This window comes from Amblyomma mixtum, chromosome 3 (assembly GCF_055824585.1).
Source record: "Amblyomma mixtum isolate Tamu chromosome 3, ASM5582458v1, whole genome shotgun sequence".
NCBI classification, from domain to species: Eukaryota; Metazoa; Arthropoda; class Arachnida; order Ixodida; family Ixodidae; genus Amblyomma; species Amblyomma mixtum.
In genome coordinates this window covers 146420678-146438959 of record NC_143014.1, presented here as the reverse complement: position 1 = coordinate 146438959, position 18282 = coordinate 146420678, and the positions used below count along the sequence as shown (strand labels likewise).

The window sequence follows — 18282 nt, the reverse complement described above, 5'->3', positions numbered from 1 at the left end:
TAGCTTGGAGGCAGGTACAACACGTGCGATCATCGTGGCTTGTTGATTTTATCTCTACGTTGATATGACTGTGCGCACGTGTGCGCACGTGTGCCCATTATTTGTATGTATATATTGGAATTTTTTCCTTCCAATAAACTCAGTTGTAAGTTCAGCGCCGTGTTTGTCTACTCCTCTATCTGGTCCTGTTGTTTAGCGCTGTTTATATGTACTTGTCACCATGGAACACCAACTCGCCCAATCTGCCGTTCTACTACATCCGTCGGCGCCGCGCGTCGAAGCAAAGTGTCGCAGGAACAGAGGAAACTGGATTTGGAGCTTCGCGTCGTCTGACATTTCGCTAAACTCGGAAAAAGATTAGTACAGAGGCGACTGGCCTTTGAACGCGATGTAATTTATACACTCGAAACTGGTGCACCTGCTGTGACAGTTCCTGAGGGGCATATCTGCTTGGTCCGTCTCGGGTGCGGCCGCTGCCGAAAGAGCGAGAAAGCGCGTGCGTGTGGTCGGGTGGGCACTGCGTGCCTGCTGATTGCACGTCCCTAATAGGCACATTTTTTTTAAACAATCGGGACTTTGCATTATGGCGTCAGTTGAAAATAGTATTTGGTCGAAGCATGAGGCGTCACGATGCAAGGTGGACACATCAAAGCTGTGGCCTTCAGTTTTTTAAGTCCTGCTGGTTTATCGGATATTTACTGCAAGCAAACAGCTGTGGCATTTGTGCAATGCATCATGGCTTTCAAATACTGTCAAATAGCTATGTTTACAGTGCCGTTGTCTTTATGTAATCAGTCGCCAGTGTCGGCAGTTATAACAGAAATGTTTCACGTAACCTGCAGTGCTGCTGCATCATTTACCCAAATTATTACTTATGTTTTGATTTTGCAAGGGTCACAGACGACACATATCTTAGCGACATCAGCAGTAGGTGCTCGCGTGTAAGGTATGTGTAGCTGAAACATCCCGTAACCGCACTGCCGCCGTGGCTCTCTGTGTTCTTCACACTGCTCCGCTTCAAGCCGCCTTCGCTTCCTGTAGTTGTTTGAACAGCCGACGACTGCGCAGTGGTTTCCCGAAGACCTCGTTTCAGCTTTAATCGCACATACACCCAAATCGGGCTACTACAGCTAAGCAACCGCATAGAGTAAACACGGAGAACCGCAGAGAACGCACGGGACGCACGGACACCGCCTTTCCGGACCAGCCATGAGAGGAGGAAAGCAACATGGCGGTGTTCGGCGAGCTGGGAGCGAGGCTAAAACTGGAAAAGGTACTTTTCTATACTTCTGCCACCTTTGCACCTCCCTTGCGTTACGCGAGGCTTGTTGCGCGACTGCGCACGGGTGTACAAGATTCACCGCGCCATCTCACCCGTGTATACGTGCACTGTGATATTGCGGGTGATGTGAACCCCTTCGTTTTAGCGGTGACCGCGTTTTTGTGCGGAGCGTGAGACACTCCTGGAAAATCTGAGGAGACTGACCGTTCCCTTGGACGACGTCTCTCGCATCGTGTATACCCTCAGTGCTTCCGAACTGAGCGGCACGTAGGTCACGATCGCCCTTCAATTTTTTAGAGGACACTGGCCTTATGGAACAGTGATAGAGACGCGATCACTTAAATCAGTGATTCATGCGGAGAAATTGCCGTCAGACCACTGCATATGTATATAAGACTAATCCCGCCTGTACATTTACACTACCACCACCCGTCTCCGCTGCCGCACCACTTCGTCGCGCTCTCCGACCCCTCACATTGCCAAACCCAACGAACGACCTTCTGTATCGTTCAGGCTCCCGCCTTTCACCGGGCTCTTCCACTAGCCTGTGCGGGGGGCTATTTAGCAACATCCATCGCCAGCAGCGACGCAGCGCTAGAGGAGATACAGCCCCTGCTCGCCGCCATCTGTGCTCCGGATGCGCGCGGTGACCTTGGCTGAATGAGTCAGTTTTCAGTGCTATCTCCTGACACCACCGCAGGCAGTCGCTGACGTTTCCGCCGTGCACTCCTGTCTCTTTGCCTCGCTCTCCTCCGAGTAATAAACTCTTAACAAAAGACACCCAAATGGGAGTAAATGGCTTGTCCTCTAGCGCACACCCAAAAGGTGGTTTTATTTACTCCATATAAATGGTTTATTTTATTTACTCCCTCATATAAGGAAGGTATTTAGGAATACAAGGGAGTAAATTTTTTACTAGCCACATAAATGGAGCCCAAAAATGGCATCATGTTTATTTATCCTCATTCAGGCTTATTATAAAGCAGTGACAGCGGCGGAAACGGGCAGTAGCTCTGCGGGCCGCCGGCAGCCCAACTTGGGGAAACTGTGCTGCCCTAATGTGACCCCGCGTCACGCATTCTATTCGCCGTCTGCAAGCCCAGCGGCGGCGTAGGCGGCAGGATTCGTCTGCTTTTGCTGTACGAGCTCGTTTGGTTGGCCATGTTCGTAGATAATGAGATGTAACATTATAATCAATAGTTGAAAACTGAAAAGGAGTTGCTGGGTAGTTTTCACGGTCATGAACCACGCTATATTTGACTAAAAACGAGAGCAGCAAAGTTGAAAACACCCTTGATGGTGGTTTGGAATGGCCGTGTTTGATTCCATATTTACTTCATTAAGGCTTGGGTTTTCAATATGGCTGAGGAAAAATGTAGCCTTATCAGCTCAGTCAAGAGCTCAGCGTTGAAACTATGTTCTACCACAGTTCCAAGTTCATATAACGCATAATCTGCTGCAACACACCGCGAGAACCACACTGAAAAAAGCCGGTGAGAATTAGGCCTAAGCGAGGGCTGTAACGGGCAACGGTAACGGGGGGGGGGGGGGGGGCGACACTAACAAAGGAAGGTCAGGTATGGTTAGAGTACTGGAGGCTACACAGGGGCAGTTCAATTGTGCACCTTACTGTAGCGGAAAATGGCGACAAGCCGATATCTTGTAGCGCGGTAGGCGCCCGTGAAGGAGCAGAAGTGAGCAGAGATCCAGCGACGATGGTAACCAAGCGGTCGTCACTCACCTCCATTATCAGACGGCTGACCAGAAGCAGACGAGACGCTAGGTGGCTTGATTTGAATAAAATAGCGCCAGAGCATGCAAACCACGAAAAGACAAGGACGAGACACAAAGCGCTTTGTGTCTCGTCCTTGTCTTTTCGTGGTTTGCATGCTCTGGCGCTATTTTCTTCAAATCAAGTATGCACCAACTCGCCCAAGAAGAAGTGTTAACGCTAGGTGGCGGGGCGGATTGCACAAAATGGTGTTTTTTACTCCCCTGAGGACTTAGGGTGCATTGAGACCAAGAAACTCCCTTTAAAAATTGGAGTTTTAAGGAGGAGAATCCTTTATACCTCATTACTGAGTGCAGGGAGTAAAATAGGTCATATAGCACATTTTTACTCCATATTGATGGAGTAAATGTTTCCTCATATGGAGTTTAAAGGACACCAACCATTTAAACTCTCATTTGGGTTGATTTTTGTTTACAGTGTATAATATGTTGTAGAGCTGCGTTTTACCCGCGCTTTTATTTACATCCCGTAATCACGATGCCCGCTACCTCGACACACCTGTTAAACGGCGGCGCAAAGCATGTACAAAGAAAACGCGGGAGCAGCTGCCGCGCCTAGCGAGTCACGTGACTCTCCTCCTGCGTCCTAGCGCGCGCTGCCGAACCCCGCACCAGCTGCGAGCTGCGCCGCCGCGTCAGGTGACCCTATCCACCTATGCCAATCAGCGGCGCGCACGCGCGCGCCTTTCTCCCTGCTTTTCTTCTCCACTGCAGGCGCGCACCTGTTGCGATCAGGCCTCATCCCGACAGGGACGCCTTTTTCCCTAGGGACCAATCGCCCTAAAATTACTAATTATGCGATGAAACATCATGTATCTCATATAGTGGTTTCAACACAGGAGGAGGGCGTTGCGATGGAAATATAGTGCGAAACCTCATTGCGAATATTCGTACCTGGAATTGTAAAAGGTGGTGATTAACAGGATGGAAAGGATGTGGCTGTAAGGGTCATAACACGTAGCTTTCAGTGAAGAAATATATACACAGGGGTACGGGACTAGTAGCAAAGAAAGGGATTTAGGCTGTGTGAGGGTGGAGGAATGGGGAGTGGCATGCTATGCATAATACGGTTTTAAAGGGGCTCTGAAACACCTTCTGAGGAGAGAATATAAACTCAGTCACTACATTCTCTCGTTCTGAACACCTGAGCCAAAAATACGTACACTCCTACATGCAGCAGAGAACCCCACAATCGCGCGCGATAGTTGACGGATTCTTTCCGGCGACTTTTTCATGCTCGCGCCTGCCGTCGGTTAGATTCTTTTAGCCGTTACGCAGCTACCATGGCCGCGGCCATTCAGCAGCGTCGCTGTGGCGGTCAGGAAGCTCGAGGATCCGCCACCCGGGGGAGCGCCGACTTTTCAGCGTGCAAAAAGTGACGAGAGGAGAGGGAAAGGTGCGAAGATGATGAAATTCAAATTTTGACTACAGATAACTCAGCTTCAACAAAAGGCATTCTAAAAATTCTTGCTAGAGGATAATCGTGAAGCGGCGTCCTTTAACATTCCAAGAATACCGCACCTAAAAAAATACGCCCGTGAAGCGCGCGGCATGGAATATTTTGGAATTTAGCTCAAAGATAGCTGCATTGACACCTCGTGAGCTTCATTCTTTTCGTATGTAAGATGCCATGCATGGATGCTGCAGTCACGACGTGCGTTACGGAGCCTCAGCGAAACGGCGCAGTCGAGGAAGTGAGGAGGGTGGCAGCGCACAGGCACGTTACTGTTGAAGACTCATGTCATTTCGGGCCGATATACGCCTTCCCAGAAAAAAAAGTTCACTTAAACATTTCAGGTGTTCCAGTATTTAAAGACGCAGTTATAAGCATAATTTTAGAGGTATACACATTGTCTTTCCCAGCAAACCAAAAACCTCTCAGAGACGTCTAGCTAGACGTCTCTGAGAGGTTTTTGGTTTTCTGGGTTGTGTCATAATGCATACTATAGTTGTGCAATGGTGGCGGATGCCCCAAAAGCAGATGAATAGCGTGTGACTTAATTCCCAAAGATAACTTTTCAACTGCTACATTTATACGCGTGTTGGTATTTAGAGATTTGTAGCTGGCCCTTATAGTAGGATACAACTTTAAAAAAAAAACAATAGTTGTTAACACCGGGCCACGTACGGTCCGCGGCGTATTGTATTACTCCGCTGGCCAGTCACAAAAGTAAGCGAAATCAGTTTTTTAATGTTCGACTTCATTAAGCAAGTCAGGTTTCAAAATTCTAGAGCTTATAACTTTTTTTCTTGTGATTAGCTTCTTGTTTAGGTGACAACAGAAGTTTTAGCAACGGACTACTTTTTTGTTGTGGAGGAATTCTGTGCGCCGGTCTTGAATGTGGGCAATGGCCATAAGCTTTAACAATAACAGAACTGGATTTTGTGCGGTGCTGTTGCGCAAATAATATTGGCTCTTTGTACGCATCGAAACGATACTGCGTGCGATTATAGGAGTGCACACAGCCACATACACACGCATAGGTAACACTCGACACCTCCGACCAGCTTACAGAGCAGCGACAGGCCGCGCGGAAGTAACCATGGCAACCGGTCACGCGACTGCCTTGAGCACACAGTTATCGCTGTGCCGCTGGGACGTGGAGCTTATCACCATTCGTGTTATCGCATGCACGCGTTGCCCTGTCACCATCCCGGAAGTCTTGGCGTGCACCATGTGGCGTTTGTCGCTCAGGTCCTTTTTCCCCCCTTTTACCGCGGCGGGAGGGCGGGGAAAAAAGTAATAGAATAGTGCAGTAGCACACCTGCTCACCGAATTCAGAGTCACTGCTCTAGTTGTATACTACCGATAGCAACAATTCGCCGCCGTTTGAACAGATATGAATGTTGAGAAGCGTAAAACAAGAATATGTAAATAGGGAAGATACACATTTATCCGCTCTGTGCGACCTGCAATTCCAGTAATGCAACCGCGAAGGCAGCTTTGGCCAAACTAAACACCACGCACGTTAAGAATGTTGCAACGAACAGTGTCAGAGGCCATTGATTTTCCTATTTGTCTTTATTTTTTGTTCCAACAAATCAGATCGCCATGGATGACCACCAGTTTTGTAGAGCTGATATAGCAGTGCAAATATTTTACCCGAACCGAGTTCATATACAGTATTTCAATTTATAAAAAAAAAAACGAATGGTTTGGTTTAGGGGGAAGGGGGGGGGGGGGAATGTCACATAGCGACTCAGGTTATGAAGGACGCCGTAGTGAAGGGCTCCGGATTTTTCGACCACCTGGGGTTCTTTAACGTGCACAGACATCGCACAGTACACGAGCCTCTAGCATTTCGCCTCCATTGCAATTCGACCGCGGCGCCCGGGATAAAAAAAACGCAATGATGGTGACTAGCGTTGTTCAGGAGCCATACATGCTACACAGTTCACATCTATCAAAAGCACCAGGACGTTCAGTAGGTTCTCTCTTAGTCATAAAAAATGGGCAACAAGAATAAAGCGCAACCATGCAAGTCATCAAACATCCTGTTTCAAACTGACCGGCGCACTTGAAGTTTGACGCAACCGGCAAAACAGTGCGGCCTAAAAATATGCCGGCGCAATCGAAAAACGTCTCGGACTTTGCAGCAAAAGAGCAGGTTTGCGGAAAAGGGGAAAAAAAAAACTGTTCCTCGGTATTTTAGTTCGGGGCCTGCGAAGCCTGCCCGTAGTAGTCGCTTGGCCCGCGGGGTGGTCACCCTACGCCGGGCCCGTTACCCCTGCTGCTGCTGTAGTGCGCTGGCGGCCGTGTATCCGCGCACTTTGCCCATGATCTTGAACTTCCCCTTCACTTCCTGTAGCAGGCCTGACTGCAGCACGCCGGAGTTGGTGCCCAGGAAAGCGGCGCCGTTGCCGCGGCCCTGGTTGTAGAAGTCCGTCTGCTCGAAGCCCTCCTCGACCCGCTGGCCCTGGGTCTGCCGGAAGCCGCCGGACTCGCGGAACTGGCCACCGCCGCCTCCGGGCAGAGGGCCCCCAGCCGCAACCAAGGGACCGCCTACAGCGGGGCCTCCGCCGTGCTTGCCTCTTCCTTGGCCGCGACCCTGGCCGTGACCCTGACCTTGGCCGTGACCCTGGCCTCTCCCGTGACCGAGGCCCTTGCCCTGGCCTTGGCCGTTGATGCTGCACACTGCCAGCGCCAGCAGTAGCAACAAAGTCATCGCCTGTTCCGGATGAAAGAGCAGAACATGGCGGGCGGTCTTTTAGTCTCACAAGTCGCATACGGCGCGGCAGATGATTTTCCGGGTTACCCGTCGAAGCCTGCCCCAGGAGGAGGCATTGTTAGGGCGTTCGACACAGCCGCAGTGGTACAACTCGCTACATCATGTAGTCGGCCGCAAAATGATTTTTTTTTTTACCACGAAGAGGTGGAGTATGGTGCTTAAGCTCTCTGCTGTTTTGGCCAAAGTTGGTCATGAATAAATGAAAATATAGTAATAGTATAGGTATCCGGAGTTTTTGTTCAGTGAAATTATGGATACTTGACTCTGTGCCTTGTTATTTCTGTCTGATTCGAGAGCTCAGTATTTTTTCTAAAATTTGTCAAACTTGGCCCAAGTAGCGTCTGCTTTGATGATCTGTGTCACAAGAAAAGAATGTATCACAGCTTTCACAACTGTACATTATATTCTAAACAAGAATGCCTGTCGAAGTGAACAAGGTCATGTTTTATACGGTTTATGGATGATGAGATATGGTCGCGAAAAAAAAAAGAAAAAAAAACGCAGGACAATAAAAGCTTCTGACGGCAACAAAAAAAACATTTTGATAGTTTTTAAGCTTTGTCCACGCATTCTTCTGTATACAGCTTTCATAATCGTCAAAAAACATGCTGCACAATGCTGACGCTGCAGCAGTTTCAGACCCTCCAATGAGACCTATGCCCAAGGCTTGACACGCCATGCAGCTCCGAGGAGACTCATTGTGTGCGACTACTGTAGAATTCGGGCAATGCTACGAACAGGCCACTAAGGGAGCCATATCTTGCGAACACAATTTGGACATTAGAGTCAGTTGCTAGAAGGGAGCGCTAGTTCAAACGCTAGGATGCGATCTCGGAATGTCCGCTGGCGAAGCCATGAGTCAGCCCCACAGAAGGTGGGACATGCCACCGCGCGTTAGCATCGTTCAGCGATGGCACGTATTCTTTTCGTGTCGTTTTTGGCGTCGCCCTTTTGTGGCTCACATAATTTCCACAGGTCTGGCGGGAAAATGAAGCCGACCGATCGTCTTCAGGTTGCGGTTAACCTCCACGAACCCGCTAGCGTGACATCGCAGGTGGGCGGCATGCAGGTGCCAGGGGGATTAACCGCGACTTGATGACAGTCGGTTGACACCATTGGCAGGAGGGCCTCCTTCGAGGGCTGTTTGCCGCTGCTATCAGGAGTGTTCAACTGCGAAGTGCTGGTAGGCATTCAAAATCAATTCCGATAAATCTACGCAAACCTTCATTGCCACGCCGCATGCACCGTCTTTGCGAAAAGTAACCAGGCAACGGGCTTTCTTCTCGGCCGTATAGTGCAGCCTGTATACAGCACGCCTAAATACCAAAAGGTATCTAAAGGTGAGGACTGTAGGATTCGACAGACTTTTAAGAGGTGCTATAAGTGCTCCACTACACGGCTGAGAAGCAAATCCCGCTGCCTAGATGCTTTTGGCAAAGACCGCGCTTGAGCAATCCGCCTAGGCTGAATTTGTGTTCAGCGTGTTTCCATGACACGTAGGCGAGTTGAATGCGTTCTTCACGGGATACAGAAAGGGACGATGTGCATGCTGCCTCGTGCACATTGAAACAGCGAACGCTGCTGGAAAGAGAAAGTAATTAGAGGTCATGCTACATGTATGATCACGAGCATGGGTGCATTTAGAGGGTGAGGACAATCGTCTCGCATCTTCTTCCCCTCAAGAGCGAAGAACTTCCGCGGAAAATAAAACTTATCTCCAGACATATATATATATATATATATATATATATATATATATATATATATATATATATATATATATATATTCGAAAAGCAAATGCGAGTAAAGTGCCACCGCGGTATGCCGTTACTGTCTATCTTCTACGATAACAGCGCGCTCAGGTTGATGAAATTTCGAGATTTATGAGCGGGCTACGGAAAAAGTTATTCATTTTCAGTCAACATAACCGGCAACCGCACGAAAAATCGAGGAAACCTGATGCGTCGTGCAAAAGAATGCAAACAACACTATACGTAAGACGGCGTGAGGGCCGTTTGCGACAAGTGCGGCTGGACCCGGTAGGAGCAGGACTACACCCGCGTAATGCGCGGGTCACGCGAGCTTCGACACGATGCTCGGTGCTTCGCGCACAGCGTACACGCCAGCCACACCAATTTAGGCGCCTTATTCGCGGAGCCTGTATGATTACTCGATGGAGCACACAAGACAAACAGGAAATGAAAGAACTTGCGGCGCAAAAAGACGAAGGCGACGGCAGGAGCACAACCACGGCGCTGAGGTAATTTGCGCTGAACAATTGTCGCATTCAGTTACTTTGCGTGGTTGTGCTTCTGTCCACGTCTATTTGCGCTGCAAGCTTCTCCAGCATGAGCTACCAACAAGATGGAGCTTCCACACTTGTAAAAGCAAGGCGCCGCTGGACAAGTGTCGCATGCAGCTCTGGGAAAGTTTCGCGTGGAATTCCACATAAAACTGGAAGCAGCTGCGGCCGCAGATACCCAGGAGTCAAGCGCGGCGTCTCACCAGTTTTGACGCCATGGTGGCCCTCGCCGAGAACGGACTGCACACGCTTGATTCAGAAGACGCGACTGATCAGCTGCGTCGCGAGCACTAATTGCGGCACCAGTCGAGAAGCGTGCTCAGAAACCGGTCTGCCGGCATGGCACGTGCCGTTAAGGGTTCAGGGCCACGGACAGCAATCGTTTCCTGGTGGGAATACCCCGGCAGGCGCGTTCCGGGCAGTAGTGTGCGGAAGCCCAAAGAGAGTCGCGCCAGCTGACGTTAATTCGCCGGCTTTGAACGTCACTGACACACCGGCTTTCATACTTATTCCAAGTTCTCGTCACACTGCATCGAGATCCGCTTGTTGCGTCACGACGCGTCCCGGTGGTCGCGCCTGACCAGTAGAACCTCGCCTGGGTTTTCTCATTCTTTCCATTCATTCCTTACAAGTGGCTACTGGCCAAGATGGCATCGTGTGGCGAGCCCTATAACTGCGTGATACAGGGAGTTCTCGCCCGTAGCCAAAATAATACTCTCATCGCGGTACTTTAGCCTGACCATGACTAGTACGGTCCAGCGGCTGGAGAATATCTTTCGACACATTTTCGTAAAGTTAAGCCGATGACACCACACAAAATTAGCTTAACCATTTTTTAAAACCATCAGCAGTTCACAAAAGAAGTTTTTGCACGTAGGTTATGCCAACGTTGTTATGCGACCAGGCAGACACAAATAGAATGGCAGCTATAAATCCCCTATTTAACTAAAATCAATAAATGAACTTTAGTGAACTCGGTGGCTAAAAAAATTACTTAAGAGCGGCAATGCGAAAGCCTTTCCTTGTCCTCTCTTTCTCCCTCCAATTTTTCTTCTTTTTTGGTCATTATTTTTTTATCATTTGCTATTGTTATTTTTTTTTAGTTTTCCGTTTTCTTTATTTTTATTTTTCCTTGCTTTCATTTTATTTTTAATTTGTTTTTGTTTGAGTTTTTTTTTGCCAAAAAAGGTCTGCTTTGGTGTTCTAAAGTCGGATACAACTTAAGTCTGCAGTGAAGCTCCGCCCACATTGAACCTCCGCGCACAGAATTCCTCCACGACAAAAAAGTAGTCCGCTGGTTAAACGTTTCTTGTTACGTAAATAAGGAGCTTATCACAAGAAAAAGATTATGAGCTCTCGAATTTTAATACGCGAATTGTCTGATATTGTCAAACATTAAAAAGCCGATTTCGTTTACAGGTGCGATTGGCCAGCGGAGTAGTACAAGACGCCGTGGGCCGCGGCCCAGTGTTAGCAACTGCTGTTTTTTTAAGTTGTATCCTACTATAGAACACTGTAGTTTAAGCCAATGTATGCATTGTTATGTGGCTAGTGTTGGATTGGCTAATTGGCTATGGATCTGTCTCGTCGGACGAACGGCACTGGTGAGGCAAGAAATGCTTTCGCATTAAAAGTTTTTATGTTTGCATTAGAAGTTTTTTATAAAGTTAGGGCACTGATGGCGACAATTTCTTCCTGCCCACCTGGTTGCATAACCTACGAGCAAAAACGACTTTTAAAAACAAAAATTCAATCTTCCATGCAGCGGACTTTACATCACAGTCAATGGATTGATTGGGGATGAAATTAGGTACTATAGTAGGATAAAACTTAAAAAAAAAACAGCAGTTGCTAACACTGGGTCACGGTCCGCGGAGTCCTGTATTACTCCGCTGGCTAATCGTAACAGAAAATGAAATCATCTTTTTAATGTTTGACTATATTAAACAATTAAGCGATGTATAAAAACTCTAGAGCTTATATTTTTTGTGTTGTGCTAAGCTTTTTGTTTAGGTAAGAAGAAAAGTTTCAACAACGAACTACTTTTTCGTCGTGTAGGAATCCTGTGCGGCGGTCGTAAATGTGGGCGGAGCTTATAGGTCATAAAGGAGTAATTACTCATTGGCATCCACCCGAGCGCAGCCACCGGCTACAAAGGAAAGCTATACAGCTTTCTCAGAAACTTCGTAGTTAAAGAAAAATTCGTCCTGGTCCGGGGTTCGAACCCGGGACCACCGCTTCACCGGAGCAGTCGCTCTACCAATTCAGCTAACCGGGACGGCAAGCTTACGGTAGGGCGAGAGCGAATTGATCAATAACTCGAAGTGGGAACAGTGTTGGTCAAATGTTTAGAGGAATCCCCCAAGGTGGAGTAAACCCCAAGGGTTCGAACCCCGGACCAGGACGAATTTTTCTTTAACTACGAAGTTTCTGAGAAAGCTGTATAGCTTTCCTTTAGCCGTATGGCTGCGCTCGGGTGGATGCCAATGAGTAATTACTCCTTTATTACAAATCTACTCCACCTTGGGGGATTCCTCTAAACATTTGACCAGCTTATAGGTCATTGCACGCGAAACGTCCCTTTCTTGTTACCCGAACAAGAAGCTTAATTATCACGAGAAAAAAAATTCAAAGCTCTACACTTTTGATACGTGGAATGTTTGATATAGTCAAACATTAAAAAGCTGATTTCCTTTACAGTTGCGATTGGCCAGCGGAGTAATACAGGACGCCGCGGACCGCGGCCCAGTGTTAGCAATTGCTGTTTAATGTGAATAAAGTTTCAGTGAAGTAATTTTCTCTAAAAAAATGTTTTGCTCACGTGAGCACTCTGAAGTTTTCGCGAAAAAGCAATGTTGGTTGGAGTAAAAAAATTTAAATGAGGTGTGAACCAGGGTACAATGACCAATATTATTTCAGAATATTCTTTCATCTGACTTCATTAATGAAACCATGCAAGAATTTCTCGCGTTTTCTTGATTCAATAAAAAAGCAAAAAATGTGGCGTTTTAAGGAATTTTTTACATAACCGTCATTAAAGGTTCAATCAGAACGACTTTTTTCTCTTTTCTTCTGTTCCTGTAGCTGCGCTAAAATAAATAGAACTGTTAGAGTATTTTTTGAGAAAATTACTTCCAAAGTTCGCAAAAAGTGACTTTTTCCTGAGATTCAGACCTAAATTAAAAGTCAAGGCTGTCCAGATAGAAATGCGTGAGATGGCTCATAATACACACCAACTTCGTTGCTTGTAATCAGAAATTTAAATTCGAGTAAACTTTGTTTTAGGCGAGAAAAGAAAATTCTTAAATTCGCAACCAGCCGCTTCGGTAGATTCTGCCGAACTGTGTCTTCACTGCAGAACATGCGCTATTGTGCTCAAAATAACTGCAAGGCAAGGGATGGAGACACGGGCGTGTCACCATCCAGGTAGGGGGGTTATATCGCTCGTGACACGCAGGGAAGTACGTCATAACCACGTGATAACTGTCTTGTTATCAAGTCCGCCGTGTTGGTTCCAGCCAAACAGAAAACCACAGTCTTCTTGGAACTGAGCCGTGGGTTCAGACGAGCAACCACATTCTCGCAGTTGTTTAGCAGAAATCGCAAATCCTTGGGGGGTATTCCACAGGCAGTTCTAGATTGTCCGCGGCGGTCGTCATCCATGCCAGCTGAACCATTCTGCGACCTAAGCAGACAGACACCCTTGGCGCAGACCTGTCTTCACTGCGATGGGGCCTATCGAGGACCCATCGCAGTATCGATCGAGTATGGGCGATCCAAATGCATGCCGTCGAACAGAATTCAATTAATTTCCTGCAGTTCATCGGTGCGAGCTCCGCCGCAAGCCATGGCCGCCGCCTCGCCTCAACTCATGCGCTTTAAAAACATTTCAACCAAATTTTAAAATAAAACCCAACACTTGTACTATTATAGGTGAGTATTTAAGCTGTAACTGAATATTATAAAAAAGTTTATGTCGATTTTATGCGCCCTTTTGTTTAATTATGTTGTCACGTGGGTATCTGCGTGTCACGAGCGATACAGCCCCCCCTACCTGGATGGTGACACGCGCGTGTCTCCATCCCTTGCCTAACTGCAACACACAAGATGTCATAGGAGCTCAGTTCTCGAAGCAGTGCGAACCCATTGGTGCTAGAAGTTACTGTAGTCACGCTGTCAATGCAAACAACCAAAATACACTGAATGTTTGCGCTAGTCGGGTGCTCTTTGACATGGGGCAGATTTACCATACAGCGGAAATATCAGTTGGTTCCCATCCGACGCGTCGCAAGCTATTTTGAGCGCAATAGTTAGTTTAGTTTATGGGGTTTAACGTCCCAAAGCGACTAAGGCTATGAGAGACGCCGTAGTGGAGGGCTCCGGAAATTTCGACCACCTGGGGTTCTTTAACGTGCACTGACATCGCACAGTACACGGGCCTCTTGAATTTCTCCTCCAAAGAAATTCTAGCCGCCGCGGCCGGGATCGAACCCGCGTCTTTTGGGTCAGCAGCCGAGCACCATAACCGCTGAGCCACCGCGGCGGCTGAGCGCAATAGTATGTGCTGCCTATTTTAATGGCACCAATAGGCACTGTGGCACTCTGCCAAGTGAATATATGTGCTGTCACATCTTGCGCGTTACAGAATTCGTATTTAGCCCACAGAACCGGATCTGCAGTGAAGACGCAGTTCTGCAGTATCTGCCGTCAAGGCTGGTTGCAGACTTCAAAATTTTTTTTCACGCCTCAAACAAAATTTACTGGAATTAAAATTTCCAGGTTACAAACAATGGTATTATGAGCCATCGCACGCATTTTTATCTGGAGAGCATTGATCCTTAATTTAGGTCTGAATCTCAGGAAAAAGTCACTTTTTTTGCGAACTTTGGAAGTAATTTTCCAAAAAAGTTGTCTGTTTTACAATTTTAATTTATTTTTAGTATAAGCTGCAGCAATCGGTGAAAGCAGAAGGAAATTATTTTGGCTGAAACGTTAGCGACGTTTACGAGGGGTACCCAAAAGAAACCGAACTTATTTTTGTTTGAGCTTATTTGTTCACATTTTAAGCACAGACCTTCAATCTCCTTCAAAGTACTCTCCACTTGCAATGATACGTTTGTCGAATCTTTCATTCCATTTTTCAAAACATTGTTTAAATTCATCTTTTGTGATCCTTGACAATCCCTACGCCGTTTTTTTCTTCACCTCAGCAACAACAGCGAAACGCCTTCCATTCACCTGTCTTTTCATTCTACGAAACAAAGAAAGTAGCACGTGGCAAGGTCGGGTGAGTATGAGGGTTGAGGAGCAGAGGTCATGCCATTTTTGGTCCAAAATTAACGTAGAGACAGGGCTGTGTGAGCAGGGGCATTGCCATAGTGGAAAAACCAGTCACCTGTCTGCCACAAATCAGGCCGCTTCAACCGCACACTGTTGCCCAATCTTTTCAAAACATCCAAGTATAAAGCCTGGTTAACTGTCTGACCCCGCGGAACAAATTCTGAATGGACGACTCCTCTCACGTCGAAAAAACAAATCAGCATTGTTTTGAGGTTTGGTTTCACCTGACGAGCTTTCTTGAGGCGAGGTGAATTTGAAGTTTTCCATTGGCACGATTGTTGCTTTGATTCAGGATTTGATTCAGGAACACTTGAGTTGTCCCCATAGCATCGTCCTTGAACGTCTTACTGAATATTTCAAGAATTTCCGTTCCACTTTTTGCGAGAAAAAATCAGAATCTCACCGGCGCACGCTGTTCACGAAAATCAGCCATTGCAAAAACGACACTGACACAAAACAGTCGTCACTCTAAAACTCTGCCTAAACTAGTCTGACCTCCTTTAGCGACGGCACTCGACTTACTGACTCTGGAATGTTCGTTCTATGCGCTCCTAGTGGCAAAACGCGGTACCACAGAAGCTGTGCCGATTCAAAAAATTAGTTCGGATTCTTTTGGGTACCCCCTCGTATGTCAACAAATTCTTAGAACGCCACATTTCTTGCTTTTTCACTGAAGAAAACGCGAAAAATTCTTGCGTGGATTCATTAATGAAGTCAGATGAAAGAATAAAGCAAGTGAAATTATCTAAAATAAAATTAGTCATGATGCCCTGTTTCACGTTTCATTACATTTTATTTATTTATTTAAATTTATTTATTTATTTATTTATTTATTTATTTATTTATTTATTTATTTATTTATCATCATACCCACAGCGCCATTGGCTGGCATTACAGTGGGGGGGTAGAAGAAAAAGTACACAAATGCCACCGCGTGCAGGTGGTTACAAAAAAAGAAGATAACAATGAGATAGAAAGAACACGGAATTATTATACACAAACAAATGTCACAGCATGGAAGAAAATGAATCATTTGATAATATGGACACTACTTCCTCAGGCAGCTTGTTCCATTCCGAAACCGTTTTGGGGAAAAAAGACATTTTAAAAAGGTCAGTCCGGCACCTGTATTCTTTAACTTTAAGTGAATGATCTCTACGTAAAGACACGTAATCAGGGTTGGCTATATATTTGGTTCTGTCTATTCCAGTTCTAGAATGAAATATATTATGAAATAATTTTAAACGCAGTACTTTCCTACGTTTTTGAAGTGAGTCCCAACCCAAAGATTTTTTCGCGCTCGTTACACTAAAATAACGCCCATAGTTATTGAAAACAAAACGAACGGCCAAATTCTGAACTCTTTCTAGCTTTTGAACGTCAAGCAAGGTTTTCGGATCCCAGACTGTGCAAGCATACTCAAGTATGCTTCTAACATTTGTATTATACAGCAGTTCTTTAGTCTTTAAAGGGAAAAGTTTAGCGTTACGTCGCAGGAAACCTAAAACACGACAGGCTTTGGCAGTCACGAAATGCACGTGACGATGCCAAGACATTGAACTTGTTAAATATACACCAAGATATTTAAATTCCAACACTGAAAGCAGTCTGCTATTATTTATGTTATAAGTGAAAATATGGGGAACCTTCTTTTTAGTGAAACACATATGTACAGATTTTTGTAAGTTAATATGCATTCTCCAGTTCTCACACCACTGGGCCACTTTACACAAATCCTGTTGTAATGCATCGCAGTCACTTTGATCGTTAATAATTCTATACAATACACAATCGTCCGCAAAAAGACGCATGTATGAAGAAATACCTGAAAAGATGTCATTCATGTAAATTATGAACAGTAATGGGCCCAAGACGGATCCCTGAGGCACCCCTGATGTTACAGCCACCTCATGCGATTGTTTCCCGTTGACAACAACACATTGACGCCTAAAGCTCAAATATTCCTTTATCCACCTAATAACGTTCTCATTTATGTTGTACCAGTATAATTTTTGTATTAATAAGGAATGTGATACAACGTCAAAGGCCTTCTTAAAATCTAGAAAAATACAGTCAACAGAATATCCCTTATCTAAAGCACTTGACAGGTCATGTACAAATTCGGTAAGCTGGGTGACACACGAGTAACCACTGCGAAAGCCATGTTGATTAGTATTTAATAATGAATGTATACTAAGATGATTCATAATACTAGTATAAAACACATGCTCTAAAACTTTGCATAATACACTGGTCAAGGACACTGGTCGATAATTTGAAACAACATTCCTAGGTCCCGATTTATGTATAGGTACAACATTAGCAAGCCTCCATTCATCAGGCAAGGAGCCTTCCTGTAATGACTTTGTGAAAAGAATTTGAAGGTACCTTGACAACGCAAAAGCGCAAGAAGAGAGCAGGATCGTGGGTAAGCCGTCCGGACCGGTGGCACTGTTATCTTTTAAGCGTTCTAAGAGCGACACAATTCCTCGCTGATCAAATTCAATGTTCTCCATGGGTTCCGTACAGTTCAAGGCAAGGCGAAAATCGGCAGGGCTATTGCTGTCCTCAGCAGAAAAAACTGAGCTGAAAAATGTGTTAAAGCACTTGGCTTTCTCCAGATTATCATGAACGATACTTCCGTTGTGATCGAGTGGCGGGATAGACAATTCATCCTTTCTGTTTCTTTTTATGTACTGCCAAAATTCTTTAGGGCGATCCTGGATACGCATGTCGAAAGACTGAAAGTAGGTAAATTTAGCCTCTTTGACCGAAGCATTCATATCCTTTGTAATCTTTTTTAACTGATCCATGTTATCTTCCGACGGATTTCTTTTGAAGCGCGCATATAGTTGTTGCCTCTTTTCAACGACTCTGCGCAGCGCTTTTGTGAACCATGGCTTGCTTTTGCTGCGACGTTTCGTCATCACCCATGACGGCACATGCTGCTCACGCAAATCAAAAAGTTTGGCTGTCAGTGTGCGCCACAGCTCATCAACGCTGAGTGAATCAGACAATGTTTCGTACACATCGACATAGGATTCAAGTGCCCAGGCTATCTCGGGGAAATTTGCCTTTCGGTAACTGTAAATGCGCCGATTGCCACAGTCTTCAAGTTTAACATACTGAAAGTTCATTTCCGCTAAAACACAACTGTGATCACTGATACCGGGCACTACAAGGGTAGAACAAGCTGCCGATGGTTGGTTAGTGAATAATAAATCCAAAACATTGTTGCCACGGGTTGGCTGCAGCACTAATTGGGATAAGCTGAATGAATTGCACAGATTTAACAATTCTTTGCCTACTGCGGAATTGGCTCTAGACGGAAGACATC

At 46.0% G+C, this 18282-nt stretch overlaps 1 protein-coding gene across 2 annotated transcripts; it reads right to left on the bottom strand.

The window, feature by feature from the left end:
* Positions 1 to 6076: 6076 nt before the first annotated feature.
* Positions 6077 to 15448, bottom strand: LOC149352296 (uncharacterized). 2 transcript variants are annotated; one of them, XM_089581467.1, is made up of 2 exons: positions 15349 to 15448; positions 6077 to 7242 (listed from the first exon to the last, which is right to left on the bottom strand). In XM_089581467.1, exons 1-2 carry the CDS (start codon positions 15376 to 15378, stop codon positions 6796 to 6798), a joined length of 477 nt encoding a protein of 158 aa, XP_089437593.1. In that variant the 5' UTR covers positions 15379 to 15448; the 3' UTR covers positions 6077 to 6795. The 2 variants fall into 2 exon arrangements, with proteins under 2 accessions (XP_089437593.1, XP_089437594.1); XM_089581468.1 differs by lacking the exon at positions 15349 to 15448 and adding an exon at positions 9809 to 9963.
* Between the last annotated feature and the right edge of the window lie 2834 nt (positions 15449 to 18282).

Excerpts from the sequence above, each read along its gene's own strand:
- LOC149352296 (XM_089581467.1), bottom strand. The coding sequence starts at position 15,378 with ATGGCTGATTTTCGTGAACAGCGTGCGCCG. Across the intron at positions 7,243-15,348 it reads TTCGTGAACAGCGTGCGCCG|GCGATGACTTTGTTGCTACT; the intron begins GTGAGATTCTGA and ends CATCCGGAACAG.